This window comes from Vanellus vanellus (assembly GCF_965231255.1).
Source record: "Vanellus vanellus genome assembly, chromosome: 14".
Lineage (NCBI taxonomy): Eukaryota > Metazoa > Chordata > Aves > Charadriiformes > Charadriidae > Vanellus > Vanellus vanellus.
Window position 1 is genome coordinate 7,048,757 of NC_138919.1, and position 21,013 is coordinate 7,069,769.

General features: G+C 39.0%; 1 protein-coding gene across 1 annotated transcript in view; it reads right to left on the reverse strand.

Annotated features, from left to right (window-relative positions):
- GRIN2A (glutamate ionotropic receptor NMDA type subunit 2A) overlaps window positions 1–19,604 on the reverse strand; it is a gene marked incomplete at both ends in the record, with an annotated part of 179,081 nt that extends 159,477 nt beyond the window's left edge. The window contains one exon of the mRNA XM_082490465.1: window positions 19,200–19,604. Within this exon, the coding sequence (XP_082346591.1) occupies window positions 19,200–19,604 (405 nt within the window). The remainder of the gene's footprint in view (window positions 1–19,199) is intronic.
- Between the last annotated feature and the right edge of the window lie 1,409 nt (window positions 19,605–21,013).

Consider the following 21,013-nt stretch of genomic DNA (forward strand, 5'->3'; position numbering starts at 1 on the left):
CTTCTCTCCCAAATCACAGCTAGGAGTGCCTTAAAGCACCATGGGTTTTTTGGTTTGTTTTTTGTTGTTGTTGTTTTGGTTGGTTGGTTGGTTTGGTTTGGGGTTTTTTTTTGTTTGTTTGTTTTTTACACCTGCACTGGCCTTTTCTTTCCACATGGCCATATATTTTCATAAAGAACTTTATCACAAAATAATTGGCTTCTGCGGGTCCCTGAAAATGAAACAGCTGTAAGAGGTAAACAGATTATGATAATTCCAGTATTAATGAAGTCTGGCAGAAGTCTGAATTGCTTCAGGGAAGAAACAGACTTGGTCACTTTGAAACAGAATTTTATCCTGTTAAGCCTTTTTTGGTGCAAAAAAAAAATCTTTATAAACAGCACCACCCATGTGTTGTAGACCATACGTAGCATTCATTAGCACATCACTTTAACCTTCCTCTCCTGCCACAGTAAATTATCAGTAAAGACTTTGGCCGTTTCATTAAAGTATTTCAGGAACAATATTCTATTCCTGCAAGGACACCATTTCAGTTCTTTAAACACAGCCACACAGATTGGCAAACAAATAATGCAATATAACTAATGTTTTTATAGTCTTCCTTTGCTAGTGTTCTGCTGTATATGTATATCACGTCCTGCAGTTGGAGCAGAGTCTCTCTCAGATACTGAGAATACATCCTTACCCAGCTTGAATCTGCACAAAAGTTATGGATTCTGAAACGCACTACCTTCTGCAGCCTTTTTTAGAGCTATTCAATAATAACATCAAATTCTCAGTGATAGTAACACTCATTTCCAATTGCTCAACAAGGCCAGACGAAGCACGTTATCTCTCAGGAACCCTTCACAGTTGAACACTGTGCAAGCTCTATAAGCAGACACCTGAAATCATCAGTTCCTCATGACAGCTGCATAGAAAAACACAGTAGCCCAGGGGAAACAGCTAGGAGAGATCTTCAAATTTAAAAGGGTATTTATGAATATCCCTAACTCTCATTCTCTGTCTCACAGTCTTTGAAACTCTTTCTCACAGCTTAAGTCAGCCACAGAAAGAAGTGGCACCACCTGCATTACTGCCACTCTTGAGCCACAGGGCATATGCTGGCCTCCAGATCCAGGGCTGTGGTTCCCTTTGGGCCTGTGGGAGCAGATCAGCTACACACATATTACCTGCAAGGAGCACACCCTAGAGCAATCTGTCCTACTTTTCATGCTCAGGCTTCCACCTGGAGGGAAATAGTTTGCTTGCTCCAGGTACAATCTCAGGAGTGAAGTAACGCCAAAGTGTGGCCAGACAAGGGACTGGGACCAGGACCCTGAAATGAAATGACAAAGTGCCTAAAATCCAGAAAAATGCTTATCTGTACATTTATCTAGATTATTTTTTTTTAAGTATACCCTTCCCCAGATATGAAGAAACACAGTTCTACATCTCTTCACATACAGCAGTCCATCAGTTTTTCTCCCTCACTAAAAAAATAAATAATCGTATTTATACAGCAATTTCTACACTTCCTTGACCTGGTTACTTACAATAATCACACTATCATTACCTCTGTGTATATTCACTACATACATATTAGCTCATACCACATGACATATTCCCTGCGTGTCATGGCACTCACCAGAAACCCTTTCTCCAGAGCACAAGGAAGAACTAATGGATTTTGTTCTGTGAACCAAACTTTTGAATGAAAGTCAGTCATCATATTCTGCACATCAATTCTCAGTGCCAAAGACAGTTGGTTGATCTAGAATTCCTGATTATTTACAGAGGCAGAAATACCACCACAGACTTCAACCTGAAAACACTTAATTGAGCAATAAGAGGTTTTAAATCCTTCTTTCTGGTATTTGGAGGTTACAGAATTAAGATCTTTGGAAGAAATTATCACAGTAACTCATAATAGGGAGAAGCAATTGGATGGGAGTGAGGAACTTGTTAAACCTGGTAATCTGCAAGAACATGAAAAATACGAACAGTTTATGATTGGCTTCTACATGCCTATGTAACACAGCAACCAAATAGAACAAGATTAAAAGCATCCTGTGGAACACATTTGTGCAAACAGGGTACTAATGGCTTGGTTTTCCAAAGAAAACAAGGCGAGTCAGCTACTGAAAAAAAACACAACAGGGATCTGATTTTTACATAGTTATGTACACATTGCCACCAAGCAAAACATTAAACTTTTTCATGCTTGTCCCACTTCCATCTTCAATCCACAGAACGGCAACGAATATCCAGCACAGCTATTAAAAACTGTAGCATTTTGGGTGTCCAGCTGCAACTGCAACCCAGACCGCCCACAAATTTATGTAATGTAAACCACTGTATAGTATGTCTGACATGCAGCAACATCACACAGAGATTATGGTGAGACTAGACCACAGAACTCTCAAGGCTTTCACTGTTATGAATACTGTAACCTTCCAACCATGCAGCTCCATGCCTGTTAACAAGTTCTCTTTTTCCCTAACAAAAGGGGATGACACGCAGCAAATAGCATCATTTTTCCAAGTCAAGAGTGTGTCTTCATCACATCTCTCTTGAGAGTGCTGCTGCTGCCTGAGGCACAAGAGACGAAAATACAAAAAGGCAGAAATACCCAAAGAGTAGTCAAATTCTTCTACTTAAAACAAAAAAGTAAAATTAACATTTCCCCAGGAAATAAGTATATCACTTTCTAGGAGCTGAGGCTTTAGAAATTCTTGGACCATAGTTTACTATATTCCTCCAAGGATCCCAAGGCCAGTCTGCCTTTCAGAGACTGATAAGCAGAGTCCTTGACTTTCTGATCAGCTGTACTTCAGGATTCTACTCATCCCACTTAATTTTCACCAGATCTAGCATTTATATAAGCCTGGTTAGGTTTGGAGGCAGTCTTTTTATGGTATTGTATGGTTATCTCAAGCTTTTTATAAATGTAAGTAAGACTGTAGGATTAGAAAGAACTTCATGCTGCAAGTCCTCATCCTTCTTCATTCATTGAACAGTTTCCATCATAACACTAAATGGCTTATTGCCGTTCCTGAACTTCTTAATTTTTCTTCTAAATACCCGTGTCCTGGTTTCAGCTGGGATAGAATTAATTTTCTTTCTAGTAGCTGCTGTGTTTTGGATTTAGTATGAGAATCATGTTGATAACACATATTGTTTTAGTTGTTGCTAAGTAATATTTACCTTAGTTACGTACTTTTTCAGCTTCCCATAGAAGGTGAGAGGGAACATAGACAGGACAAGCTGGCCAAAGGAATATTCCATACCATATATGTCACGCTCAGTATATAAATGGGGGTTGCCAGAGGCAGGGAGGTGGGCAGGCATCTGTGATCACTGCTCAGGATAGGCTGGGCAACTGATCATCAGGTGGTAAGAGCAACTTGTGTTGTATCACTTTATTTTGTATATTCTTTTGCCATTATTATTGTTGTTTTCCTTTTCCATTATTGTTCTATTAAACTGTCTTTCTCTCAACCCACAAGACATTTCCCCTCCTTTTCTCCCTCCACTCCCTACCCTACGGAGGGTGGGGGGTGAGCAAGTGGCTGTGTGGTCCTAGTTGCTGGCTGGGGTTAAACCTCAACAATATTTTTCACTGCTTCCAATTTCCCCACCCAAACGATGCCCACCTTAGTTTCAGTCCTTGTATCAATTTATTTTATGTTGTTTAATCAGCTTTTCTTCATTCTTTATCCGGCTACTATAGTCCCCTCCCCAGGCTCATTTTTACTAGATTAAACAAAACCAACTCACCTCGTCTCCTACAGGTGAGACTCTCTATTCCCCAGTCACTGAAATAACTAATTTCTAAATCCATTACAAGATAAGCCAGGGCTTTTTAGAATGTGGAAGACTAATTGCAGATAGTGTTCCAGAAGTTCCTCTATTTCCTGCACAGTGGAGTGAAATTGCCTCTATTTCTAATAGCAACACTAACAGAAAAAATACAGGAACACCCTGCCAGCTTCTGGCCCAGAAAAGTTTGTTGCATGCAACTGGTTCTTAGCAAGATGTTGCAATTTTGTCCTATTAAACTTAATGCCATTCTTGTTTTATCCCTTTAATTTTTTTTCCAAAAATATCTATTTTTACAATGTCTCAAAACTGATAAATTTGTTAATACTGCAAGCTGCAAAATTAATCTAGAATATGTTAAACTACATAGTGTGGTCCTGTAAACAGGCAAAGCTTGTTTAGGTTTTGGTTTTTTTAATTGAAATAAAATGCAATCCCATGAATTCAACATACTGTCCTTTAGCTGTACTCTTATTCTCAGAAAATTTCCAGTCCCAGTCAACAGGCATAACTAATACTCAAAACCTGGAATAAACAGCCATAATGAGCAGCACATAGATTTAATCCTACCCACCCAGTCATGGAGAGAGCTGCTAAAATCTGGGTTAATCCTCAGTCAGAAATGAAAGTCTGTGCAACTGAAATAGTATCTCAGAATTAGATTTGCTTGTGGTAAGGATTCTATTAAGCCAAAAATTAAGATCTGAAATGGCTTCAGTTAAAATCAAAGTAGTGCAATTCTACTGACAGATATTATAACCCAGAGGAGTCATTGTACTTAGACCAAACTCATAGCCCTTCTCTCCACAGGAAATTATTTTGGGACAAATCCCAGACACACTGATTTTCAGATAGGATTTTGTCAAAAAATATTAATAATAAAAAAATATCAGCATTTCTCTGAAACTATGATGACAACTGCTGGACTGGAATGCCATGAATAAGGCACAGCCTCCAGTTAGGACGACCACAGAAATAAAGACAATTACTTATATTGCAATTTTATGAAGCAGATTCTTACAAACACACTAGTGGCAATTTTAACTACTTTATATTTGTTACTGTACCCCAAAACGTGACATACCCATTAGATATAAAATATTTATCTCATATCTATTTACCTGTATTGGGCAAAGGATTGTTTTTATTTTTAGCAAGCTGAGATATTACACACGTCAACACAGAAAATTTTAAAAATTAAGAAGGAAAGATACCACTCTCCCAGGAGAGTGTATTTTCACTTGAATCTTCTTCATCATTTGATTAAAGCCTGCACAAATCAGGCTGGATTAAATCTGAAATATAACAAATATTCTTTAGTTGCTGCTGCAAGTCTTCAGGCTTGTCTATAGACAATTTATGTCAAGCTTGAAGTTTATGGGTGTTTTCTTGATGAAGTTACATATGAGATCACCTCAAAACCCAGAAAGCCAGTGCTTCTCTTGAGCCTTTGTAGGCATTCATGTGCCATGTCTGCACACCTGCGTAACACATCACACTATGCATAGTTACTGCAGGAAGCAAGAGCAAAATGGCAGTAAAACTTTCAGTTACAAACATTTGAGGTCTATAGTAACAGAATAATAGAGGCAAATACTCAGCTGTAGCTTCCATGCCAAGATAGCCAGAGGTTTCAAGCTATTGCATAAGCATATTTCTGTAATCTTTGTTGCTCCAAAGCTGGAAGCTTTTACTGAGGCAAGGCTCTTTGAAGTTACTTTGGGAACTGGCTCTCTGCAGATGGAAAAACAAATGATTAAACCAGCTCAATAGGGAGTCAGACTTATTGTACATACTTGATTTAAAAAGAAGCTAAGGGAGGGAGAATGATCTTTTTTTTTTTTTTTAATACAACACTAGAATGCTTGTTAAGAAGGAAAATATACCACCATCTGAGCTGAATCAAAAAGCTGTTTTAATAACAGAGTTTTTAACTGGGTCAACCATGCAAATGAAACCTTAAAGTGACCTGGTAAGACAAAAATCTAATTACCAAAATGAAGGTTAAATAGAGTATCAGGTTTAACTTAATAAAACCAGGTAGCATGTCAGCAAGATATTTCACCAGCAGTCCAGCAAGTCCTTTGAAAGAGAGTACCCCAAGTACCGTTACAGTCCTTAACGCACTAAATCATTCCTTTAGCTAGAGATGGTTCTTGTAAGCAGAATATGCCTTAAGTCTAATGTGTTGCTTGGATTTTCCACCTCAGGTACTAAGAGGCTATGTCTGCATCCTTATGCCTTTTATATAAACATACTAAGCCCCTTACTAGAAAAGCAAAAACCCCACTATCTTCTCTTTACATTGCAGGATTCAAATCTTCAGGAAGAGCCTTTAACTAGGCATTAAAGGACTAAATATTTAAAGTATTTCCTTACTTTGCACTTGCTCCTAGTCCTTTACTTCACAATTAAATCTATCATGCCACAGCCAGGATCCCACAAGCAGGATTTTTGCTTTCCATGTGGGACTCATACATGACCTGGATGCTACCTTTTCCTAGGAGAAGAATGCTCCATGGCATTTAGAAATGCCTTTGCTGACCTAGAGAATTGATTTCTGTTATTTAAAACTAAGGTTTTGCATGACTATAACTTACTTATCAGGCAGTAGAAAAAGCAGTAGAGGGTGGGAAATGACCAAAGTTCATTCTTATTTTGGGTTAAGTTTTCCACTGCTTTCAGGCAGTGTCCACTGAGGTGTCCACTGCAGCTTCACAAATCAATACAACTTACATTGGAATAAGGATTACTGAACTAGACTGTTACATTTTATTATTGGATGAAAAAACTCACTATTTTAGGGTCTCCACCTCATACTGTGAAAGAGGGGGTTCACAAAATAGCTCTTCTCAAGCCAACTGTCATCTCATACAAGGAAACACACTTAAACAGAAAGAACACAACTTATGCAAGCACACAAAAAAGATTGGTAAGGCTTGCAATGACCATTAAAAAGGCACACACGCTGCAGGTGACAGCTAGCTACCACATAAGCCTCCCAACATGTTCATTTAAATTTTAATTCAGAGACCATGGGATGTATTTTCATGAGGAATTGGGAATCTGAAAATATTTTTATATAGTGAGAAGCTACTGACCAGCTGTTCAGGATATTTTAAATTTAAGGATTTTTTATTATTTACACCTGTTTTAAGTCAGCTATTTAGTGTTATTTCACTCATTAACTGACCATTGGAAATATTCCAGTAATTCATATGCTATGAAATGGTAATGGATAGTAAAGAAAAACAACAGGAAAGTGGAAGAGACTGTATCCAGAACCCTGTATTCTGGAAAAGGTTAGAAAAGGAACCTGTGTGACACTACTTTTAAAATTGTTAAGACTGGAAAAATGACAGGATGAGTATATCTGGAAAGGGCTATGAAGATCATTTGTTGACTTCAGCCAAACCAGGGGCGGGGGGGCAGAAAGGGGTGAATGATCATGCAAAACTTTTATTTTTCCTTCCACAAGTGAGCCTACCCTGCAAAGTGCTAAAACTATCCTTGTCTGCTATCCTTGTCTGAAAGTTTCCTATGCTCTGTTCTCAGAAGACATTATTTATTTTCAACCTCATCATACAACCAGTCATTTAGACATCAGCATTTACGTAATTCATGATCCATAACTTTGTTCTGTGCACATAACTACAATTTAAGTAATAAGTGCTAGTAAACATAAGGCTCACAATAATATTTTAAAGCAATGGCAAAACTCATTCACATACAAGGGAAACTCCAGAATCAGTGACCCACCTAACACTGTGGAAAACAATTTATTTTCATATACTTTAACTGTCAGTCTGTCCTGTCCCCAAGTATTCTGAAGCCCCTAATAGGAGATCTGAAATTCAGATTAATTGAATTGGAAATCAATTATAAAAGGGAATCACAAATATATTTTCAAATGCCAGTTCCTAAAAGTCCAAGGTGGTAGGCACCCCCACAAAGCACCTGAACATATTGAACATACATACATAGAAAAAAGTACATATAGTACAACAAATCAGAGAATTATTAAGAAAATCTTTCAATTTTCTATAGAAATTGATGTTTACACAGAAGAACATCAGTGCTGGACACTGTAGCCAGCCAAATGCATAGCAAAATAAAGGGGGAGTTGTATATTTAAGGAGAGCCTATACACTGATCCTGTCCCAGAAGTTATACTAAAGAAAAAAATAAAAAGGAAATTTTAAATGACATTAGAAGAGAAACACACAGACTCTAATACATTAATTTCCAGATGCTTAACTACAGCCTGGACTCCCTGCATTGCACCAGGAAAAGCAAACATCCCCTTATATGAGTATGTAAAGCTGGTCAATGAATGCAGAAGGAATCACCTAGGACAGAAGAATTGCCCAAAATCCCAAGGCCAGGAACCCTGAAGAGATACCAAGATGGAAACTGTTCAGAGTTTTGAATACTTTTGGTTTTCTCTTACACAAATAGATCACCTCTACCAGCAATTTCTGTTGCTGGTTTCTCACCACCTCAGCTCTCCACCAACATTATCCTAGCTCACCTGGTTTAGTTTCTCATCCTTTCTCTATTTTCTGCTTTTTAAATATAAACAGGCTTGGCCTAAACTCATAACAGTTTTTACTCTCTTCTTGTGATTCCAGAGAATTTTTTATTTGCTCCAATTAATCTTATTTTAGCACAGCTATCATTTGTGCTCTGTGTACACTGAAAGAGTCACAGTACTCCTAACATTAAGGGATACATAATTTTAAGCGGAGTGGTATATTCTCTCGTAGCCAACTTTGCTTCTGCTAGAAGTGAACTAAGACAATAAATAGAAAAAAAAGAAAACAAACCACCCCACCTGAACTCTATCACTAGGGTGACAACCACATATCAAGTAGAATAGCAAATAGATGGAATGCAGATGAAGGCAATATAACAGGAGGGTACTTGGAAGGAGCTGTTTGAGGGAAGGAGATTTCACGCAGAATGGACACGCTAAGCAACATGCAGCCTGAGAGCAAGCAAAGGAAGCAAATGTTTCTTTTTGTAACTTCTGTCCAGTTTGCTGTTACATAGTTAAGTGATAGAGCTTAACATTTTGCATGCTAAACATTGGAGTCATCCACATCTTTCACTGGAAACCAGATTTCACAACAGGAAATTTCAGCCTTTTTGCAGATAACAACAGTTAAAATGCAGACAGAGAAAGGAGAGGAGGGGATGACAAACACATCAAAATGAAACGAAGGACAGGGTTAGCTTATTTACTACAAAGATAACATGATTATTGAAAATAAACCAGACCATCCTAAACAGTACTTGACTAGAATACAGACACTTTCCAAAGTTTTTGCATCTGTTTTCTTATGATGAATTCACAAGCCTTATCTCGTCTCAGTTAGGTACTTTGTACAGCTCTGATGCCTCAGCCAACACAATTTACCCAGAACTCTTAATTAGCCTCACACACAAAAAATAACATGTAATTTGACTGGTAATTATGTGTTTCTGTAACTCCTAAAAGCAACTCATTACAGGAATGTCACGCACTTAGAACAGATTACCTTAATTCTATTTTTTGTTTATTCAATTATAACTGTCGTTCCTAATTGTATTGTAAATTGTGTTGAGCTGGAAGGTGGCTATAAAATCCCTGCTCTTTCCTCTTTCTTAGTGGTTCTACGTATGCAGTGTGTTTCCACTAGACACAAAATCAATGTAGTGAAAACAAAGCAGTCCTATTGTTAATTCTAGTCACTTGGAGAGGCAAGCTGGTCAGCAGAAATAGACAAAACTTCGTATCAACAAAATTACAGGCAGAAATCTTGACCCAAAAGTTAGGCCACTAAAAGAAAAACCCACAAAACCCACACCCCACCCTCAAGAAAAGGAAACAAGAGGAAAAGATAAGCAACTTCCCACCCAGCAATCCCTTGAATGAAACATAGAATCATAGAAGTATCTTGCTCTGAGAGGCACAAAAGGCAGGCTATAAACAGTTACGCACGCTGTGCAGAGGCTGTTGAGCGAGACCTGCATCGGCATTCTCAGTCATGCTGCAGCAGGTGACTTGTGACAAGGAAACAGGCCAGGCTATCTTCATTAACAGTTTAAAAGGAAATTACTTTCCCAAACCTATGACGGAGATGGAAAGCCTATAGCACTGACTGAAGAGTCATCTGGTATTGAAGCACCTCTCCAAGACAGTTTACTCAAAACCTAGATTAAGGGATACATAATTTTAAAGATGAAATGCGTATGGTCTCAATCTGAAAAAAATCTACTTTATCCAGGCTACTCAAATTTCCTACTGGGAAATTACACTACTGTCAGCCAATTCAACATACCAAACCACTAGTACTTGTAGGTCCCATCCTGAGGAATAAGTAAATCAATGTACTTGAAGAAAAAGCATGAAGATGACAACCTTTTATTCTCTCACCCTTCCTTCAGCAAGGGAATCTGGAAGAAAGCAGGGGAAAAAAAAAAAATAGACCTAGATTTCTCAGACCTGACCATGCCTGAATATGAAACAAAAGATAACTTCCAGAAGAAACACAAGTCATTTTGGAGTTGTATGCAGAATATTAGTGTTTTAATCAAATCTCATCCACAGCCCTTCAATGTGCTTTCTGGTGTATTACTGCCAAAAGGGATTGCGCTTTTGCTTTGAATTTACCCCTGTCCAAATACAGGTTAATCTTGCTTGGCATTCTCTGTTCTATATATGTACAATCCAACGGAGATGTTTCTCTGTTGCCCATGCTCTAGAAATTTAGGACCACTTTATGACCTCAGATATGTTGCTGATTTTCTAGGTCAGTTTAGTTCAGTCTTTGTGGCTGTTGAGGAGATGAGGGGAGTAGGAATGGATTACACAAACTGTCTAGATATATACATTTATGAATTATTTCTTTAATCTGTGTGTGAAGCTTAAGGAGTCGGTATTCAAGCAAAACCTTAGTCACACATTTGGATTAGAAACTGTTGCTTTTTCAGGAGGTCTAAAATCAATCACAAAGGTTGATCAGGGAACCCTGTGTACTCCTCAGCCCACCCTGGTAGGCAGCAATGGACCCTTCACCCCTGAATCCCAGAAGGCACAGACCTTTCTCCAGAGGGATTTTGCTCTTCCCTAAATAAGAGAACTTGTACACCTGGGACCTCCTTCCTCCAAACAGGCTTTTCGATCACTTAAGCTTCATGTGTATGGAAAGTACAGAAAAAACTGCTGTTGGGAAAGGTGAGACGGCATTAACTGCATACCACAAACTTACAGCTGCTGGACACTAAGTAACTTCCATCTGCAATTTGGATTATCACGTTTGCATATCAGGAAACAAGCTAGATTTCCTGCTGGTTGTTTAGATTTTATGCTAGATTTCTTTTACACACTTTAATTTCTCTTCAAAACATTCCCCCTTCTAACCAATCTTATTTCCAGTTACTGTTTCACACAGAGCCTGTAAGTCTCAACTTTTCCCTGACCCAATATATCAAGTCTCAGGATAGAAGAAGATACATCATCACCATGGGCCTTCTAGCACAGCTTCTTTGAGTGTAAATACTCAAACAGAAATGCTTGCTAGCTTCTATGCATCTACACAAGACCGCAAAAATCTTTTCTTAGAAATAACGGGGAGACCCAAGCACAATCCATGAACAGCACTGCCTCTCAGGGGCCACGAGACCCCCTGCTAGGTGTCCGTCTTGAGTAGCCAGAGGGCCCTCAGTTGGAGGGTGGACATGCAGCATAACTGGAGCTCTGCACTAAGAGAATTAAACCATGTCCATTTTTACAAACTGTGCATCTAGCTTATGCACCTCAATTGCAAGCACAGGGTTTTTCTCCTAAGGACATTAAGTCTAAATATAATATAAATAGCCAATGATGCTGCTACAGTTTTATTTATTTCAGTCAAGCACAGAAGAAAATATCTCAAGGATTTAAACAATATGGTGACAGATGGTGTGGAGACAATCCAGGCTGGGCTCCCTCAGTAAAATCCACACAACTTCATAGCTTCATGAAAGAGGGTAGGCAGAGGAGGAAGAGGAAGGGGGAGGAGGGGAGTGGGGGAGAAAAGAGTACATGCAAAGCTGGCCCAGATCACCACAGATTTCTAACAAATAAAAACAGTTGCAGACTGCAAAGATTCTCTGTTCATCTACACAAAGTTCTTTATACCATCACTGATGCAGGCAGATCTACCCCAGACATCTTCCAAGCAAGTCCAAAAAAATTATAAAGAAATTCTTGAAATTAAATTGTTAGTTCAAATAAGTGACAAATAAAAACACACTATTAAACTGTCTATTCAAAAATCTAAGCATCCTCTCAAAAATAATTAATAGATTAAACATGAAAAATGTGTTTGACGTGATATCAAGGCCCTTCTGTTCTGTTCACTGCATAATTTTATTAGGATAAGTATTTTCAGGTATGTTCTCTGGACCTATTTTGATTGCCAGAAATGTCTTATGTGCTTTATAATATTATTTTGCAGCTTAAAGGGAATAATTCTGGATCATATATTTGAGAACGTCCTTGGGAAAAAAAATTCCAAAGATGCCACCAGGAATGTCTGCAAGCAGAAAATTATGCTGAAGGTCTACTTTTACAGCTCGGGAGTCTGCTGTGTTACACCTATAGGCAATAGTTTGGAGAGATTGCACAGAAGATCTACAACAGTGACTTACTAGCAGTTTTAAGATGATGTTGCTCAAAACAAAGACACTTACGGATTTCTGTTTTCAAACTCTATTCTTACAGTTCTTGAAGAGAAAGAAAACTGTACCTTTGAGATGAAAATATATTGGTTTTACTGCAAATTATTAGTTCTAAGTGGAACAAACACTCCTCTCTCCTAAATAAGAGTGGTTTACGGGATCCCATCCTGCATTGTGGGCTCACCTTCAACCCAAGCAAGCTAAAAAAAGTAGGAACTTACCCACACCTTAGCTATATCAAAAATCAAGTAACCTCTATAAGGTTTCCATTTCCTAAAGTCTTCTTATTAAATACAGAAATTCCCAATCTCTTCAAAACTATCTTCCTTCTACTTAGGAAAATTAAAGCAAATATCCCTCCCTTCAACTGCATAGGAGTGACAGTTCAAGTCTACTCTCACAGTATTCCAGAAAATCCTCCATGTTTTCCTTTGCTAAATTAAGAGGGAAACTTTTGTGTGGACATGAGAATGAGGAATAATATAATCATCTCTAAAAATAGCTAGGAAAATCCATTAGAAAAGAAAAGAGAGAGTGGGAGACAGAGAGCAAGAAAGCAAGGCTCACATCATTAATATAATGCTCCTCCAGGTTCTGAGAGACAGCTCAAAGTGGTGAACGCTGCAGGTCTCACTGTTAAAGCTTTACTTTCTCATAGCAATGACAGTACAAGAATAGTAATGTAAACCAGGATACTGTATCATAACCACCTCACACTCCCAGAGCACTGGCTCCTGTTGAATATACTGTATCCACTCCATTCACCTCAGTAAGACAGATTTCAAGCATGTTTTTAACCATTTAATAACAGTGATTATGGCATATGTGCATAAAAGGTATGACCACAGATTACAAGCCTAGTTCTAAAAAACTTTATGAATGTGCAAAACAACTTTATTTTTTTTTTAAAAAAACATATAGATTGACTTTTATGGATATGGTCAAGTAAACACAGATTTGCAGGATGAGGTCAATGCTACATTTCTGTTGCCATTCAAAATAAAAATGAGAATAACTGAAAGTTATGCTTCCCACAGTGGCATTAGTACAGCTAGAAGAAAAGAAAGTAAAATTCAACTGCTTCTTTAAAAGAGGCAGAAGCTGGTAGTAGGGTGTGCAATGGAATAGTGCAAGCTACTATATCTAGACCTGAAACACCAGTTACATAAATACAGGTATTTTTGCACTAAAACATTCATTAAACTACTATTTAATCTTCCAGTCTTTTGCAGAACCAACCAAAGCCAAAGTTAATATCAATCTCAGGAGTACAGGGCCATACACATGCTAATATCAGTTATCAGTAAGGGCAGGAATGAAGAGTTACAAAATTTAAATCTAAGATTTTCTGTAAAAATACAGGACTGCTTTTGTGAGCCAACTAGATGAGCTGGACATAAATCTACATAACACATATGGAAGACATGCAAATTGATGAGCACATTCCATGAAGTATGATCTCCAGAAAAGATTTTACACCAAACCCAATGCCCTGCCGATTCATCACAACAATTTTTAAAGCATAAGAATTGAAGCACACATACACATAGCGCAAATGTGAAGTGTGGTTTTTTAACTCCCCCCCCCCCAGTGCAAATGTGAAGTGTGTTTTTTTTAACTCCTCCCCGCCCCCCCCCCCCCCCCAGCCCCCACTATGATCACTGCACTATAAGGACACACAGCAAAGTAGTTTAACATGTAGAGGAACCTTAAGAGCAGCTTACGAAGTCATACACAGATAAGGGAGTGTAAATTCTCAGCACCAGAGAGAGCCAGGAGTCTAGGCGTGCTCTGATCATGGTTACAAGGCTGGGCTAAGAGTTCTGGTTTGCACAAGTGTGGTATGGGTTTTTTTATCTCAGGAATGAGGAAAAACAGCAATTCCAGCTATGTCTATCATGAGCTGAAAATGACAGGTAATGCAAACATCTGCAAGTATTTCAGTAAAATACCTGAAAAATATCCCCCAAAAGAATGAACAAGATTTAAATGTACAGTTTCCCTCACTACTTATTCATGGTTGGATGTCTTAGTAAGTATCCCAGCAGCACTATAGGACACGGGGAGCCCAGTGGATGAGTTGAACATGAGTCAGCAGTGCACCCTTCCGGTGACAAAGCCTAACCAGGCTGCATCAGCAACAGCACAGCCAGCTGCTTGAGGGCAGGGATTATTCCCCTTTGGTACTCCTGAGGCCACGTCTCCACTCCTCTCTGTCCAGTTTCGGGTTCCCCCATACAACATACCTGAGCGAGTCCAAAGGACTGCAGCACAGGAGGTACAAGAAAAGGCTGAGAACTCTTTTCCCCAGAAAAGGGATAGGTAAGGACAGGTATAATTACAGCCTACAACAGCACAGAGACAGAGTTGTACTCAGAGACTCGCAGCAAAAGAACAAGAGCCTGTGGTCATGGTACAGAGGGAAATTCTAATGAGATATATCGAAAATATTTGCATGGTGAGAAAGGTTAAGTACCAGAACAGATTGCCCAGAGAGGCTGTGGTATCTACAGGCATGGAGATATTCAAAACCTGACTGGACGATCTCATCTAACTTTGATGTTAGCTTGTCATTGAGCTAGAGTTGGGTTAGAAAACCTCCAATGATCCCTTCTAACTTCAATTGCTCTATGATTCTATATTTACTATTTTGGAGGAGGATGTGGGTAGAAAAAGGAAAGCTGAAGGTGGTGGTAGATGCAAAAAGGATTTTATACTAAACAATTCAAAGTGTTTATTGCCAATATTATCAGCAGAAAGAATATTGAAGAATAATTTAATTATATATAGTACTTATTTTTTGGAAAAGCAAAAATTTATTTTCCATAACATTTCCAGAGCTGTTTCAAGAAGCTTCGTAATAGCCCTTCTGGAAAGTTAGCCTCACTTTTAATGCTGTTTGGCTATGCATTATAACTGTCAGTACTTCTACAACAACAAAATACTTCAAGTTATGTCTTTCAGAAAGATTTCTAATGAGAAGTCAGAAAGACTTAATTTTGCAATATGCAAAAGCAGTATGGTTCAAAGACGCTAAGTATTCCTGGATGTTTTTATAATACATAGGAGCTTCTTCCCCACTTGTGAAGGAAACAAATCTTTTATTACTATCACAGAACTAACCATGATGTTCTGTTTCAGAAAAGTATCACAAAAACTATCAATATAATGATAGCATGTGGTGAAACAAACGTAATTAAGTTTAAAACCAAGTGCTCAAGTCGGGAAACAGTTCCTAAGTAACATTCAGTTTGAGATCCCTCAAATGTCAACAGATACCAGATGAATAAACAACCAGTCTGTTTTGAGCATCCTCCAAGGGATGCACAGCAGGTTGGCGCAGATGCCCCAGACACAATTCTCATCTTGTTTCAGTAGACTATCCCACACCTGAATATGTTTTAAGCCTGTGGCAGAATTGGGGACCAAAGCCAAGGAGCAGTTCATTGGCAGGAGAGTTCCTGCCAACAGCAGTCATAAAATCGGTTGGAGGCACAGCATGCAGCACTGTCCAAAGGGTATCTCTACAGCGCAGTTGGAATCAGGTAGGTACCATACAACCTTAAGTGTCACCTTGGTTTATTGGTAGGGTTTTGACAGCAGATGTCAGGTGAAGGCAGATCAGCTAGATTCAGAAAACATTCCAGTTTTCTTGGCTTCACATGTCGGTCAATTTTTGTAGTCTGTATCAAGCAATATATCGCCTCAGCTGGTGTGGGCAAACTTTAACCAAACTGAAGCAGAGTACAGCCAGCTGGGCCAGAGGAGGCAGTCTAAACTATACACTGTTCACAGCAGATGTTCACAGCTTTTGAAGTCCTGAGTCTGCGTGTATGCCCTACATTCATCACTGCATACTCCAAATGTGGGCATAGCTCATATTTAGAAACCTAGACATGGCTCTACCTGTGAGATTCACATTGACATAGTATTTCTTAGCCATAGAGAATATGGTAAGCTTATCTACTCTGAGTCACTCCAGTAAAGTCTTTAGCAGTACAGAGCATTATAGATGACTTCTCATTTCTGCGCCTTCAGTTTAGTTCATGTTTAGGACCGTTAAGGATGTTAAGCATCATATAACAACCACCTGGCACAGAATTCACTGAACTGTTGTGCCACTTTTGTGTCAGCTGCGCTCGGTAGACTACAAATAAGCAGGTACTACACACAGTCATTTTGAAGTAAGTCATCTAAAACACCGTACCAGCATAATGCCACAGAGGAGGAAAATATCTGTTAGAACAACACAGTAAGGACATCAATGAAATGGCCTTATTAGAGTGCCAGAAATCTACATCCACAAGCAGGATTAGGACCAAGCATCTTTGCATATCCAGCATCTCAATGTGTGAGACAAAACAGAAGACTTTAAGCACTGATCGAGTTCACAATTTAGCCAACACCCATGTGTTTCAGCTAAAATCCTGACACTGACTTGGAAGACAGATTTTACATTTGCAGTCCTTCTCCCTCAGACTTCATCTCCTTTGCCTTTATGACAGCAATGAGAATTTCACCTTCAGCTCCCAGAAATTCATTCCTAAATGAATGGTTAATTGAGTGACATATGCAAGTCTCATTACTGTGATGTTCCAAACTCAGTTGCAAGACATTGCACATTGCAAAACCCAAATTAAAGATTACAATTCTAGTTACATGAACAAACAGTTCCTTCAGCCAATTCAAGCTACTAAAGACAGCTCTGTTAGATCATCTTAACACACAAAAGAACAATTTTGATTTCCCAAGTGGAAATCTTAGAAGCCAAGTTTCAGCACAAAAATGTTTTATTAGCTAACTGTGATAACCCCTAAAATCAAAGACAGTGATATAATAATGACAATGTTAGCATACAATGAAAATAGTATTAACTTACTGAGACAAGAAAAATACAATCTACCTCATTTTCTAGAGGCTCCTACATAAAAGTAAAAAATAGATCTGTATCAGTAACATCCTGCATCTGCTACCAAGCGTGAAGCCAATTCCGTAAGGATTTCTGCCAGTGTTTCATCACTCAGCTCTGGCTGGGATCTTCAAATGTTCTCATACTGGCATAGAAAGTTGAGTAAAATATGCATCGAATAAAATTCCTAAATACGGATAAAGCCAGCTTTATAAAGATGGGTAAATCTGTACAGTAATTTAAAAGCACATGAAATAAATGCCTCTAACTTGGTCACTGCAATTACATTTAAGATAGTAGCATTGACAGTAATGATCTTTCCATATAAATAAAGATGTCAAAACCACTGTTATAGAATCTCTGCTATAATTCAGCACTTATTGTCCTCCCCTTGTATGACATAAGTTTTAAAGGAAGGCCATTCACAATAGCGAGAGACAGATCTCTTATCCCAGAAGAAAAAGTCTTTCCCGGAGGTAAAAAGTTTCAAAAGTTCAAAGCTGATTCCTCAATTGTGACTAATTATTGCATCTTTCCTGCTTTTTTTTCCCCTCCCTCAAGTTATGAAACAACGTACCTGGACCACTTCATTTTTAGATGGACTCAGAGAGCTCTTCACTATTTAAGTACTATTCAAAAGCCACTTGTAAGGAATAACAATATTTCATAGAATCATAGAATGGTTTAGGTTGGAAGAGACCTTGAAGATCATCGAGTTCCAACCCCCCTGCCATATTTAATGAATAGGAAACCCTAAAGGGTGCAAATATCAGGAAATAAGTTGCAATTAACATTTAAAAGCCTTATGTGCTGGAAAACCAGTAAGTGGCTTCCCACACTTGAACTCCCTCTTCAGCTATCCTCTTTTACACCATGGTGGGAGCTCCTCTCAGACTTTCAAGCCAAGCAGCAGCAGTCCATGCCAGAGAGCTTAGTCCTGCACGGTGCTAAGCACCTGTTTCAGAAACAGCATTGATCACTTCACATGATCAATGCTGCAGTAGCAGCAAGGATTTTTTAAAAATTGTCACAATGTTAAGGAACATGAGCTGGGTACAACAGTCACTTTTCTCATTCTACAGTCTCACAATAGATTACATAAAGAGATGTTTTCCAACAAAACAACTTGTCATTATCTCCAGAGTTCAGACAACCAGAGTTGTCTCCAGAGTTCAACAATTTTTCATGAACTATAGTAGGTAGTTAGAAGTATCCAGTTAGCAAAAAATCTAACTTAACAAATATAGTGAATACAAGAGCTGGTTCAAGTTTGCAAGAGTACTTAATTTATAGACTGTAGTGAATCACAAAAGTCCAGCTTAAGATGATTGTCCTATTACTACTATTGTCCTCAAATATATTCAGGTGTATCGCTTGCTATTTCTTATAAGCACCGCAGAATATCTGCTTATAATTTTACATCTTATCCCTAAAATAATTTTATGGACTGAGTATTTTGAGGTTGTTTTTACAGCTGTACATCATATTTGCTAGTCAGTTTAGACTGAACAGCATTCAGTGTGCTGGAGAGTAAAATTTCATTACGACTTCTTTTACAATGGACAGAAAGTTGAGTTTCAGGCACGAACTCCAAAATATTTCAGAATATTTGATGAGAGATCGACAAGGACGCTGCTTGGTATATTTATCTTTTTTTAAAGTACAGAGAGACAATTAGAAGCATCCTTTTTGAACTGCATGTAGTGATAGATAGAGATTCATGACAGAGACCACCACAGTGAAGTACATTAGACTAGCGAAAGCTTTTAATAGATCTTCCTACCTTATCTGCCATTATCATGGAGGCCCCGCCATGAATTCCAAGAATTGGAATAGAAGTCTGAGATGAAATAAAATCCAAAATCTGAGCTACTGCCTCCTGATCAGTATCATCTCCAAAAACCACTCCATGGATCTTGGTGCCTGACATCAAGTCGCAAACATGTGTTATGATGCTCTTAGGGTCAGTCTGGTTCACCAGAAGGGTCACCACGTTGATATCAACAGTCAGGTCTGCTGACATTTCCCTGGTCCAGAGAGCTCTGATATCGCGCTCTGTGATAGACTTGGTCCTTCCCAGAATCACTGCAATGTTCAGGATGGGATAACTTTTCTCCGCTCCACAAACAAGATCCAAAGGCGCCAGAAGAGCTTGGAGTACCAGGAGAGCACAGCCAATTTTCCTCATCTTTGCCAGCTTTATCCCCTGTAAAAATGATCACATTGTATGAGAAAAACAACAGAGAGGAAAAAAATAGATACTGTTTATCTCCAATGAAGGTTTTAAACAGAAAGCTTCTGGACACAATGCAAACTTCAGCAGCTTTTTATAATGCATTCTTCACCTTAATTTCAATTCAAGCCTCTTATATCTCCTCAAAAAGTTGGTTTGCCAATGACAGTATTACAACTGGTCTCCCGCAAGCAAGGCAAAAAATGTAGTAAAAGCTGAGAGGAAAGACCCATTAAAATTCTTCCTGGATGGCCAACAAAATTAAAATGACTGACATCATTAAAAAAAAAAAGACGTTATCATCCTTGCCGTCCTAAAACAGGTAAAACACAGAAATCTATTTTTCTTTGTCTTGAATGTCTATTTAAAATTTAGTCACAGTCTAACATGAAGAGGTGCTTTAGCTCAAAATGAGAGAAGCGAGCCAGAGATCTGCTGGAAACCCCAGTCCATATACTACTCCATACATTTCACAGCATCCCAGAACCATGCTGTTTTATTTCTGAAGATTTCTCCTAGACAGCTGCTGCTCAAGCACAGTCTACTGCATTTCTGGAACAGATTCAGACGCACAATATTCTATCTTAATTCTTCTCCCTCCTCTTACGTGGCATTCACTTGAGCATCTCAGAACTGCTGATCTCAAACACAAAGTTGTCACTGGTGTTGAAGGGGAGGGTGTTCCATAAATGAGCATCACTGCATTGGTTTACTTCATGTCTTCACTGAATCTCTGGAGGGGGCTGAATATAGACAGAGTAGGACGGGGAGAGAGATGAGCCATAAAAGTGATCTGAACTATCTGAAGGAGGAAGAAGAGGGAGAGCAGGTCTGACTCTGCAAGATCTCCCTCTGTTTCTGTGCCCCAGGGGATTTCCACCCCCATAACTGGCTCTCTCCTAGCTGCAAGAAGGGAGTCCCAGTGCCACATAAAGCCAAGCTGGTTGCAAAGTGCCACGCAGAACACTAGCAGGGCTGTCCAATCAGGGGTGGCATTTTTCAGATCTCCCTCTCATCCTGCCAGCCCTATCTCCATCATCAATCAGAATTAACTGCTGTTGAAACAGACACCGAAACAAGGGCTTGCTGTATCATCACCTCCTTTCAGGGCAGACAAGGAGATGAGCACGTGAGGGACCATTTAATTGCAAATCAGTGCCACTGTGCCTCCCAAGTCTGCACCGCGGGCCACCTTCCCACCGCTGCAGCACCAGAGGTAGCACGGAAAGCGGTAGAAATAAACCTAAATGCCCGCAGACACGAAGGCGCTTCAGCTTCCTTCAGACCCCGAGAAATAATAATTATGACACCACACACCACGCGCACAACCCCTCTTTGCCCGCCCCGGGCACAGTCCGCTCCCC